The following is a 13035-nucleotide window of genomic DNA, read 5'->3' on the forward strand; positions in this document are numbered from 1 at the left end:
TTTTTGTTGCTTATTTATCTACAGCAATTTCCTCCTCCTAATTCAATTAGTTTATTTTGTTCATTTCTCTTTTAATTTTTAATTTTAAAGACGTGGTGTACAATTCAGGGTTAGATATACAAATGTTGATTATGTAGTACCCTTGTTGATGAGGTGTGTGCCCCCCCTCCCCGGCAGTTTCCCTAAACTGCCAATCCTACCCCCCCTCCCTGGCAGTTTCCCACTACTGCCAGTCTCTTCCTTATCATGTTATGATAATTGTTCAAGGTCCGCTTATGAGTGAGAACATATGGTACTCTGTTTTTTGTTTCTGTTTTAAAACACTGAGTATGATAGACTCTAAATCCATTCAAGTTGTTGCAAAGTATATGTTTGTCCTTTTTCATGGCTGCATAATGTTCCATTGTGTGTATGTACCACATTTTTTTAATCCAGTTCAACTCCCATGGGCAGCATGGTAGGTTCCGTGTTTTTGCTATTGTGAATAGAGCTGCCACAAACATGCGTGTGAGGGTATATTTTTGTAGAATGATTTGAGTTCCTCCAGGTATATTCCCAATAGGGGGATTGCTGGGTCATGTGGGATGCCAATTTTTTCATTTCTAACATCAATAAATGCTTGCTTTATTTTATTATTTAGTTTTCTCCTATAACTCAGTCTGTATCTTAAAATTTTAACATATAGTGTTTTCAGTACCATTGTATTTTAGCATGTAACTGCATTTTTACTTTCCTTCCGGACTCAAGGTGATTTACAAAGGTACTTTACAATTTAAATGTTCCACTTGTTTGCTTTTTTTGTGGGCTTTAGCCCTTAGCTATTACTTTTTAGTTTTATTCTATCACACTACATTACTTGTCCAAACTGAGTTCAGCCTTCTAGGGCTAACATATGCCACCTCCTTCAGGAGCCTTCTACCTTGCTGCGTTCTCTCTTCTCTAAGCCTTTACAGACACTCCTTAAACAGGCAATGCTATGCGTTCTCCCTCTTTCCTTCTCCAGTTCCCACACCCAGGCTACTTCATTCACATTTAAGGTCTTTGCAGTTCAGTTCAGCGTTTGTGCGTTTTCAAAGCAAGACTCCAACGCAACCACCATTTACTGAGCACCTATGCACCAGACACTTCACTAGGCACCAGGAACAGCGTTAAACGGAGACTGAATTCTGACCCTCAAGAAGTTTAGCTTAGTAAGCCAGACGAACATGTAAACAGCCTACAGCACTGTACAACTGGAACAGAGGCGAACAAATTCGTTCAAGGAGGACAAGGAGAGCAGCGGCGGGTCAGGCACAGCTTTACTGTAAATACCCTGATGACCTAACCATGACAACCCAAGCATAGTCCAGAACACCGGCCGCATGATCACCTGGACAGCTGCAAGGGGGACAAAGGCGGAGTCACATCTATTGAGGTGACAGTGGAGGCATCAGCATGGTCATCTGAGTTTTAAACAAATTGCCCAGGATCAGTCTACCCAAAACTTGAGAACAGAGTGCAGCCAAGTTTCGCAGCCCTCCTTACCCAGCTACACCACCTTAGCCGGAGGACAGGCTCCGGCGCGTCCCTTCCCTTCCATCCTCACAATGATTTGCCTGGGCTCGGGAAACCAGCCCAACGACCACCAAGACCCGCCACAACATGCCACAGTCAGCCACGCGGGGACTAAGAGGCCCACCAGCAAAGGTTTTTGGGAAAAGACATCTGGCCAATCTAAAGGGCGTGAGGGACAGAAGGTTTATTTGATTGACGCGGAATATGCCCAATGAACACAAAGAACTAGTGACGCTTCCGCCCTGACAGGCGGGACATTAGCGACGTTTCCACCAATCCGGCTCAGAAGTGTATTTCTTATGGGCGGTCCCTGAGGCCGCGGAGGTCGCTCGCGTCCGTTGAACGGCCCGAGGAGGTCTTGCTGCCGTGGGTAGGGGTTTAAAATCGTTCTAGAGGGGAACGTCTCTGTCCGAAGAGAAAATGAGTTTAGCTCTGAGGTCGGTAATAAAGAGGTGACAATGTTCCCCACACCCCGGAGCGGGCCCAGGGCGGGTGCGTGTGGAAGGGCGGCCATTGAGGCCGAGGCGACGAAGGGGATGCAGTTTGGGACGAGGGACAGGCGCACAGGGCAGCCTTCCCGGACCCTTCCCTCAGGGCCTCGCGTGCCCGTGCATGGCTCAGCGCATGTCTGCCGAAGCGGTCGTTTCCGTCAGCGCGTTGGGCTTAGGCCGCTAAAAAGGTGAACTGATCTGCGGGCGAGGAGGGAGTGAAATATCGCGAGGTTTCTGCCCCTTGTTTCCGTGGGAAACTAGGTCGCGGAGAGGCCTTCGTACCTTCGGTGCTGGCCCGTCACTCACTCGTACACTTGGAAGTCACACAAAACCCCTCCTTGCTCTTCTCCCTGGGCCCTGCGGGGCGGTGTCACCGGAGGCCCACTGCAGTGACTTTGACATTCTCCCTTTCTGGGGCTTCCTACGTTTCTTGCATTTCTTTGAGTCGCTTCTGACCTGGAACCCTCGGTTGCCCCCTCTCCCTGTGTAGACGTGGTGCCCTAAATCCGCCGGTGTCGTTGGCCACCCCATAAAAACGTTCTGAATTCTGCTGAGCGATGATCGTGGTGCAACCGGGTGGGGAGAACCCGACTTGGCCTCTCCGTCCTGGGAAAGAAATGACTGACCCGGGCTACCCAGGTTGTGCAGATCGGGCCACAACCGCTGCTCACTTTACAGGTTTCTTTTTTGGTAGATTTCAAAAAGACCAAAACGACTTTCACATGCAAATCGATAACGTTTTAATACAACCGACTGGTTTTTACATTTTAAAGTGTTACAGGATTTAATGTCACAAAACGTGTTCTTCTCCAAGTGTGAAAACTCAGAGCAGTTTTAGATGGGCAGTTCTTCGGGAAGACATTTTGGCATTAAAATAGTCTTTGCTTTTTTTTTTTTTTTTTAAAGCTTTTCAGAGTTTGCTATGAGAAGTTTAACCTATAATTTACACGTGAAGTGAGACTTGAAAGACTCTTCACATGATTGTACAGAACGAGGCACAAATATTTGCTTTTTGGGGCATTTAATGTTTATGGTATGATTAGACTTAAATATTTGGATGGTGTGTTAATATCGATGGAGGAAATGGCAAAAAGTTCCAAACTGTTAGAAACGTGTAATCTGAAAACCTTTTAAGCCAACAATACCAAAATCCTTTATAAGTTAATTTAATTATATGGTTCCCTTTTTTTTGGTAGTCATTTTGTGAACTTAATCGTAAAAGTCTTCAGAAGTAAACCAAAATATAGTGACCGTCAATTATCAATTTTACTTTTATTTAGAGGATTTTTTTTTCCTTTTTTTACACTCTTGGAGAATGATGTGTGAATAATTTTTTTTTGGTTAGAGTTTTTGACAGAAAAATATGTTTCTTATTCACAGTTCTTGTTTCTTCCACGGTAACATCAGTGGGAATAAATACAAAGCTGAGAAGAGGAAAAGTTTGGTTCTCATTTCGTTTAATAATCTATCACAGTGTTGGGAAGTGCAAATTTATAGCAGTTTAGACTATGAATAAGCAGAACATTGACTCATATAGGGAAAGTTCCTTAATTATTCTCCAGAATACTTTCTTTTTTGAAATTTAGACAATCATTCATTGGCTAATTTGCGTAAGAGAATTGGCCTAAAGTGGACTAAAGACTTTTTCTTTCTATTACTTAGAAGTGAGCTTGTAGTAGACAAAACAAAGAGGAAAAAAAGAAGAGAACTGTCTGAGGAACAGAAACAAGAAATTAAAGATGCTTTTGAACTGTTTGATACAGACAAAGATGAAGCAATAGATTATCACGAATTAAAGGTAATAGTAAACTTTAAAATGCGTACTTTTCTGTTAAAATGATGTGCATTTTGACAGTTGCTTTACATTACATTTCTAAATAATTATTTAAACTGGTCTTGGAACTGTGACGCCATTTTAAGCATTCCCAGTTAGATGCTATAATAAAACTGAATAGAACTCAACATAGCTTTTAGACAATCTTTTTCACATGGTAAAAATGAATAGTGTTTTAAATGTAAAAATACATTTGTGTAGAAGATGCTTATTTTTCATTCACATAATTAAAGAATTGCAAACTATGGAATTTAAACTGTTCTTTCCATATTCTTCCCACTGTTTTTGTTTTTTAGTGACTCACTTTTTTCAGATTAGGGAAGTGTTATTTGTTTTTTACTATTTTCATTTAGACATGTTAGTAACAGCCTCAATTCACTTGCTCTGGTGCAAATAACGTAAGTGCTGTCTCATGTTGACACATGCTAATAGATAAAATGTCAACTTTAACTCTTAGTATTATTTATCAAGATACAAGAATAAATTGGTGCTTAGGGTCAGATGGATCTTACATTCAGTATAGTGGGAGAAATAGCATTTTTGAATTTTTAGTGGCCTTAATGGGAAGGTCAGTGTAAATGTTTATTTGGTAGTTTTAATTTTGGCAACTTTGGAATGGATTTTTAGGCATGGAATTCCAAGTAGAGGTAGACACTGTGCAATGACAGGATAGAATGTATGAAAACAATAGGAGGCCTGTAAGTCTAGCTTTCTCCAACTTGCTGTCCTCTTTAGCTCTTTTCCCACTTTTTTTTTTAGCTGTCCAGATTTGATCCGTTCCTCCTTTATTATGTCTCTTCGTTTGTTGCCATTGACTGTCTTGGTTTGGGACTGTATTTCATACCAGGAGTTTCCTACATGGCTTCTCTACCTCTAGTTCACCTTGTTTACTACCGTTAGATTTATCTTTCAGAAATTCTTTCACCATGTTGTTCATTGTTCATAAACCCTTACTGACTCTTTGTTGCTGAATCCCTTTGATTTCTATTGAATGCTATCTGCACTTTTGCTACCATCTACTTTTTTCATTTGCTAACAGCTTTCTTCCACCTGAACTCGTCCCATTCAGGTGAGGTAAACTGCTCCATTCACTATCCCTCAAATCTATTCTTTGTTTTGGTGTCTGTTTTAATACCAGTCACCCTTTTCAAATGCCCTTCTTCTCCCTTACATCTGTCCATTAAGAAGTAACTCGAATCTCTCCAAGAAAGACAACATGTAGTATACCTCTACTTACATGATAACTAATGATGCAGGTAATCTTATTTTAATGTTTTTATTCCTTTTGTCATATAGTTTTAATATTTATGCCATGCCTTTTTCCATTTTGGTTGTTAAACCCTTGAGAACAAATAGCTTGTTTTAAATTATCTGTGCATTGTCAGTGCATTGTATTTCGTGTATTCTGTAAACATTTGTGGATTGTTTGTCATTAAAAAAGCAATATGTAGATTAAAAAATTTGCATTTAATTTCAGTAGCGAAGAACAACTACACTATCACTTAGTTATTTTAGAGATGTAAAACATACACACAAGTTATATTTTATAAGTGTATTGTCATCTCTTAAGATGTAAAAACTTACTTAAGAATTAGAAATTACTCCTCTTATATAGTGCTTTATAATTTGCTTTTCCCTTTCAATCCAAAAGGTGGCAATGAGAGCCTTGGGGTTTGATGTAAAAAAAGCTGATGTACTGAAGATTCTTAAAGATTATGACAGAGAAGCCACAGGGAAAATCACCTTTGAAGATTTTAATGAAGTTGGTGTGTATCTTAATAGTCTTTGTAATCAGCAGCGGTTAGGAAATTATCGGGTTAATATCAATTTTTAAAAATCTGAGTTATGGAATTTTGTTATTGAACATTGGTGTATAATGTGGTTTTTACTCAGTTTCTTTTTGAACTCCTTTTTTCCCCTCCAATTTTCAAACAAAAAATATTTACAACCTTGCTGTGAGATTTATAGTTTTGTCTTTTGTTTTGCTCTGAAGATTCTAACCAAGGAACTATTCTCTAGCTTTTGGTGGAAAGATGCTTTTCCAAGTTATGTGTATAAGTATTATGTGATAAAACTCGAAAGGTGACCACAAAATTATTTTCATGTAATAAAACAAAATTTTGTATCCTACTGTTTGGAAAATATTTCCTAAGACCTTTTTGGTATGTGATTTTTGTTGGCAAAGTGAGAGAAGAGGAAAATGGTAGCAATTGGTATCTTTGGCTGTAGATGAAACGCATGCCTTCAGGTTGACAGAGTTTATGAGGGGCTGCATATTCTGGATGACCTTGATCTCAATGAGTAAAGTCATCTGTTTAGAGTTAGAAGTAGGGAGAATATTGCAGTCAAAGAGGCAGTTGGCATACTGGGAACAGGAGAAAACATTTTAGAACCACCAACTGAAGATAATGTGTCATGGGCTTCATATTGCTAAATTTTTGTATGGTTGATTTTAGTGACTTCTTTATAGTATATATGGATCAGGGTTTTTCAAAATAGAGGATTCTGGAAGGCAAAGACTTTGCTATTATAAGTTAAATATATTGCCTAGAATATATTTACAGAAAGTATAAATATTCAGATTTATTTCTATTAAGGCTCTTTTCTAAACCAATGGGTCTTGAAATAAGCATATCATATAATTATTTTAAGATATCTTAAAAATTTGGAAACATTCAGTTATACCCAGAAGCCCCTTATTTTAAATACATAGCAAGATGCAATATAGGAAAGCAAAAAGAAATGGCTATTAGTAGAGAAAATAGATTCCTATCATTAGTCATTTTTATTCTTTAAATCTGAAAACTCAAATCAAAAGCAGAGGAGATGTAAATGATAAACCTAAGAGAAAAACCACAGCACAGAAGATTCCCAACTTAGGAACTAGATGACTGTTTAGGAAGGTAGCTTGTCCCTTTTGGGAACATTTTTTTCCTAATATGTAGAATTAATTTGAGGGAAGGGAGAGAGCCACTTTTTGTTCCCTCAGTATGGTTCATAAGCTCCTGGGGTTTATGATTGTAGTATTCTTAGTTTTTTTTTTTTGAGGTGGAATCTCACTCTGTCGCCCGGACTGGAGTTCAGTGGCCGCCTCCGGCCACCGCAGCCTCAACCTGCTGGGCTTGGGCGATCCTTCTGCCTCAGCCTTCCGAGTAGCCAGAGTTACAGGCGCACGCCACCACGCCCAGCTGATTTTTTTGATGAATTGTAGAGATGAGGTCTCGCCTGCCCAGGTGGGTCTCGAACCCGCAGGCTCAGGCAATCAACTCACCTCAGCCTCCCAAAGGCATAGTCTTAGTTTTAACTTAGATTATTTGTAGAATCAAGGTGTTAGGATATTGTGGAAATGATAATATTAGGAAGTAACTATAATTCAGGTATATTTAGTACAGTGTAATGGTTTAGCATGGGATTTTGTGGAACCAGACAGATTCCCTTGGTTTAGGCCTTGGGTTTGTTAACCTTCTAGCTATATAGCTTGGTCATTTTACAACTCTGTGCCTCATTTTCAACTAAAGTGGGGATAGTTGTACTCTTTCATAGGGTTCTTGTGAGGATTAAGTAAGTTAATGATATGTAAAGTGCTTAGAAAAGGGCCAGGCATATTGTAAGTGCTGTTATTATTACTTTGAAAAATTTTCTTTGTTTCATTTGTTTCAGTGGCTGGAAATAATCATATATGATCATTGGGACACAGAAAGTATCTTACTCTGTGTATTTTCCTCATTGTCTTTTTTTTCATAGTTAAAGGCTATTTTAAACACTATATCATCATCATTAATAACTTTACAAAATATTATTTCATATTAAGTGAATACATTTTAAACTTGTGATTTTTATTAGCAGTTGAGATCAGAGTTCCTTGTCCCTCCACCTAGTCCTGCCACCGCATCTGTTCTGTTATTAACAGAGCAGAAATGCTGGGTTTCTTCTAGAATAAATAGGTATGGCTAAACTTCAGCTCTGACTCTCAAAGATTAACCTTGGACAGGGTCAACACATACATTAACTATCTTAAGGATACCTATTGAGAGTACCAGCTGTCAAATAAAAATGTTTTATTGATTAGGAATCAAACAGTCAAGGACTATGTATTCCCCCATTTGTTGATTATTTTTAACTAATATCTGACCACAGATTAATACACATTTTATACCTTGGGACAAGTGATTTTAAATCAGAACATTTGTCTTAGTTTTATGTTACCCATTATTGCCTAAGGATCCTGTCCCACGGATATATCTAGATGAAGTCTGACACTTAAACTGAATTCTTCCCTGTACGGAAAACACATTAAAATATGGTATTTAATGTAAGTTTAGAGTCAAGGCAGCCTGAGGCTAGTAACAGATGTTTAAGGAATTACTGTCATTAAAGTAGGACCAGTATCATAAGTCAGTCACATGTTTGTACTCTTGACTGTTTTTGGCCTGCTTATTACTTAATTGCCTACGTAGACTCGAATATTGTGTTATTGTCTTCATTTTACTTATTTAACACTGAATTTTTTGGTATGAGGTACTGTGCTGAGGCGAGGGATGGGAATTAGTTAAAAGTTACTAAGAGGTTATTCTTTCAAGGTGCTTGCTTAAAATTAAAATATAGATATAACAAGCTATGGTTCTAGGTGGTAAATTGTAATTTTGCCTAGGGCAGGAGTCAGCAAACAATAGTCCTTGGGTCAAATTCAGCTGCTGCCTGTATACCGTCACACCCATTATTTTATGCAGCTTTTGGGCTACCATGGCAGAGTAGGTAGTTAGAGAGAGACTTCATAGTCCTCTACAAAGGCTAAAATACTTACTATCTGGCCTTTTACAGGAAAGATTTGTTAATCCCTGATGTAGAGGAATTGAAGACTTTGCAGAGATTTTAAATTTAGGCCTCTGGAAATGTGAATAGGATTTCTTTTTAAGGAGAAAGAAGATTGCAAGAGGAATAGAGAAAAGGCATTCCAGGCACAGAAAACAGCAACGACCAAGAATGGTACTGGGAGTGTGTTTGGGAAACTTCAGGTAGTCTTCTGGGCTAGAGAGTAAGGAAATGACTAGAAATATAGGACTGGACCAGATCGGTAAAATCTTGAGTACCATAAAAAGTTTGAATTTTAGTCAGCAGAAGATTTTTTTTTTTTTTTTGAGTTGGAGTCTCACTCTGTCACCCAGACGGGAGTGCAGTGGCCGTTCCCGGCCACTGCAATTTTTTAAGGAAGGGGATGTGATATATCTTAGATAAGTAATGAGAGTATTGAAGATGAGTTGAAGGGAAGAGATACTGCAGACAGAAAATACTTGAACTTCTTGAGCACGGTGAGGATGACTAGAAAAAGGATACATTTAAGAATAAAAAAGATAGTATTCTCACGACTGTGGGACCTAATCACTGGTTAGGTTTATGGAATTGAAAATGGTTTTATACTTTTCAAATATGAGAAACTAGCTGCAAATGATGCTGTTGTCTTTTGGTGGGGCTGGGGGCTGGGAAGGCAGCTACAGCTACCATGGTGGTAGTGGTAGGAGTTGGAGTCCAACATGCGGAGTTTAAAGTAGCTGGTATGTTTGGATAGAAACTTCCAAAGGCATTGAGAAATATAGTTAAGGCTGTATTTCTAGCATTACCTTTAATGATTGTTTATTTACTTTTAATGTGGTATTTTTGAATTTGCTGCATTCATAAATGGTTTTTATTTGTCAAAGATCTAAGTATTTTGATGAAGTACATTTCTGATAGTATATATAGTTAAATCATTTGAGAATAGAATTATGTAGACAGAAATTTGGAGTTTTCTGAAATAGCTGAAACTCATCTTAATTGCCCTTATGTCAACTTATTTATATTTTCATTGAAAACAAATATATTTCTTATAATTAAATTCTACCTTGTAGAACTGGAATAGAACATTAAGATGTGGAGGAGAGTCACCATAAAGTTATATACGGTAATATGTTAGCTGTTTAGAATGATGGGCATTCATAATTTCCAAAAAAAGCTGCATTTTAAGGGATAGTATTGATAAAATATAGACACTTAAATCTGAAATAACTAACACAATTAAAGCACCAGTGGGATAAGAATTTATACATCTTGAAGCCCCATCTGTTCCCCAGATCACCCTGTTGCTTCTTTAAGTACATTAATACTTTCAGCAAGCTGCTTTTTTGGTTCACCTGTCATGTAAATTATTTAATTGGTAAAGAAAATTTCTTAACACTTTTTTTCCTTGTCCTGCTTTTTTGTTGGGACTAAATTCAAAATAAGTTGAGTATGAGCCATAGAGTTAAGTGTGGTATTTTATTTTGGTGTTATGGCTGTAGATATGCCAGCTCCTTTTTGACTGAATATTTATGAGCTTTGATGATTTGCATACTTATAGTAATATACTCAATTAGTTACTTGGAAGCTTTTTTGGATAACATTAATGGATAAAAGGAAACTATTGAATATATGTGTAGATGGTATAATATTAGCTTGAATAGGTGCTTATTCAACCAAATATGGATGAAACAGCAGCAAAACAATAACTTGTTGGAGACTTGGATTGTATTTTTTTTATTCTGGGTTCTTTAAACATTCCAATATTTACCATCTATAAGCAGTTGCTATTTTTGTTATTTGTTTTAGTGATTCTGTATCCCTCAGGACAGAGTTATTTTTAATGGCATAGTGAAAGTCATAAATACCTTTTCTTATAGTGGTACATCACTTCAGAGATACTTACTTAGGTATTTTTAGAATTTTATCTAGTAGCTTAAATTTTATACCACAGTCTTTTATTTCAATCTTTGTTATTGTGGCTATTGATTAAAGACTGGTAAAATTGAAAACATTTAAGCTTACAATATTGTTATATATGATTATATTTAGTATATTAAAATATACTATTATTATTGAAGTTTGAAATTACATTTATTTTTAGGTAGTTGTCTGAGAGTTATCTTTCCAAACAAAATGGATATGCTTTAAGAAGACCTTCTTTGCAGAGTTTTTTTGGGGTTTTCTTGCTATAATTAGATTCAATCTTTTTTACTACTTTCCACATTTTGGAAAGCCAAGAGGTTCTTGTAATCACTAAGATATCAGTGCAGTTTTCATCTGCTGTCTGAGATTGTGCCGGTATCACTGATGTTGTTGTTTTTGTTGTTTTTAAGTTGGATTAAATTTGAAGAAGAATCAGTGTTAATGCAAGGTTAGCCAGCAAACAGCTTGCATCTAGTTAGCTTGAACTATTTTGTTATTTGTCTCTTCACAAATAGGTTAGATACTCCTTTACTTGAGTGCTTGATGTCAGGGAAGCTCAGTATAATTCTTGATAATAGTAAACCTTAGGTAAATGTGGTATAGATACTGTCCTTTTTGTTTTGTCTCTGTATGATATAGTTTTGCTTACTCTTATAATATGACAAGTTGTTGATAATAAAAAGGTTAAAAATTAAAATTTGAATTTGGTTTTTCTAATTAGGTTTATCTCTGGGTTTTGGGGATCCAATTTGACATTTTATTGTCAGACTAAATGTTGACAGAACTACAGCTTTAATTTTCTTCTATTATTTAGTTGATTTCGCAAATGAATGCCTTTGTGATTATGCAGGTTTATTAAAAAATTTTTTTTAACTGTAGTGACAGACTGGATATTGGAAAGAGATCCGCATGAAGAAATACTGAAGGCATTTAAACTATTTGATGATGATGATTCGGGTAAAATAAGCTTAAGGAATTTGCGACGCGTTGCTAGAGAATTGGGTGAAAACATGAGTGATGAAGAACTTCGAGCAATGATAGAAGAATTTGATAAAGATGGTGATGGAGAAAGTAAGTTTTGAGTAAAACATAATAGAGTAAAATGAATATTCCTGATGTTACACATATAATACGTTTTTCTAAAACCAAATGACTTTCAAGATCTTTTGTAAACTTATCACTTCTTGTAATGGGGTTTTTGCATAAATATTTAACATATTCAACTTAATATAAGGCAGATTTTTTAAACATCACCAAAATTTCAGCCACTCAGTAAACTTTCAGTCTGTAATGTCTTCTCCCCAACCTGCATGTACTTCTAAATTATTACTAAGTTCTGTTGATTTTTACCCTTAACATGTTTTGAGTCTGTTTTTCTCTTTATCTACCGTGGCTGTCCTAGTTCAGGCCCTAATTTCTCATTAGGACTGTTACAATGGCCTCATTCTTTCCTTGGCTGCCTACTGGGTGCAGTGTCCTGTGTGCTGACTGGTGCTACACAAGGAACAAGACAGATGTGGGTCCTGCCTTCACTTTGCAGCCTCTAGGCATATAAATCTCTAATCTCTTCTTTAGTCCCTTGATAGCATTCTATTCCTAAAGTACAGGTTTTGCTGATGCCATTTTTGTTTCCAAACATTTTGATGATTCTTCACTGCCTACAAAGTGAAGTTTAATGATATGTCCTACCTTAGGTAGCCAGTTTTATTTCCCATTGTATTCTTCTACTTTTCTGCTTTATGTACACACTTTAACAAAATACTCTCTATCCTGAAAACACGTTTTTGTGCTGTGCCTTTTATCATGCTATTCCTTAATCTTAGAATGTTTTAATTGCCAATTACTATCTGCTAAAATGTTTTTCATTCTCCCAGGTACATTTTGAATACCATCTTATTCTCCTCTAATGGTCTCTGTATGAATTATGAGACTTCCATTGGGGGCCTGTAGCATTTAGAGAAACAAACTATTTTGACACTTTCATACACTTAATATGGATTCTTTTGGCTGAATAAAGTTTTATTTAGAGATAAAAATTGCTCTTTGTATGTTAAACTGCTAAAGATTATACTTTGCTGCTTTTTTGTAGATTTTAGTAATTCTATCTTTGTTAAATTTTCATACTGCTCAGTATGTAAGAGCAATAAAAGTTTTAAAAAATTGTATATGTAGAATAAAAAACATGGCGAATATGGCAAATAAGATGTGCTAAGAGATAGACATAAAGCTGTGGTAATGATAAAGAATCACCCCCTCCCCAAGTTATATAAAGTAAAACAGTACATCTTTTTGAAAAAATGAAAGCCATACTTAAAAGGCTAGAATGGCCGGGCTCGGTGGCTCAGCCTGTAATCCCGTGCCTTTGGGAGGCTGAGGTGAGTGGATTGCCTGAGTTCGTGGGTTCGAGACCTGCCTGGG

General features: G+C 36.9%; 1 protein-coding gene across 5 annotated transcripts in view; it reads left to right on the forward strand.

The window, feature by feature from the left end:
• The first annotated feature begins 1851 nt into the window (after positions 1 to 1851).
• CETN3 (centrin 3) overlaps positions 1852 to 13035 on the forward strand; it is a 14311-nt gene continuing 3127 nt past the window's right edge. Inside the window, exons 1-5 of one of the 5 annotated variants that reach the window (XM_021710726.1) lie at positions 1856 to 1991; positions 3708 to 3843; positions 5531 to 5645; positions 11497 to 11692; positions 12316 to 12318. In XM_021710726.1, coding sequence (XP_021566401.1) covers positions 1975 to 1991; positions 3708 to 3843; positions 5531 to 5645; positions 11497 to 11692; positions 12316 to 12318 — 467 coding nt within the window. In that variant the 5' untranslated portion in view covers positions 1856 to 1974. Of the gene's footprint in view, positions 1992 to 3707; positions 3844 to 5530; positions 5646 to 11496; positions 11693 to 12315; positions 12319 to 12758; positions 12767 to 13035 lie in introns of all 5 variants that reach the window. The other 4 variants (XM_021710727.1, XM_008054699.1, XM_021710725.1 and 1 more) reach the window with 4 other exon arrangements.

Source organism: Carlito syrichta, unplaced genomic scaffold, assembly GCF_000164805.1.
Source record: "Carlito syrichta isolate Samal-C Ts95f unplaced genomic scaffold, Tarsius_syrichta-2.0.1 Scaffold298254, whole genome shotgun sequence".
NCBI classification, from domain to species: Eukaryota; Metazoa; Chordata; class Mammalia; order Primates; family Tarsiidae; genus Carlito; species Carlito syrichta.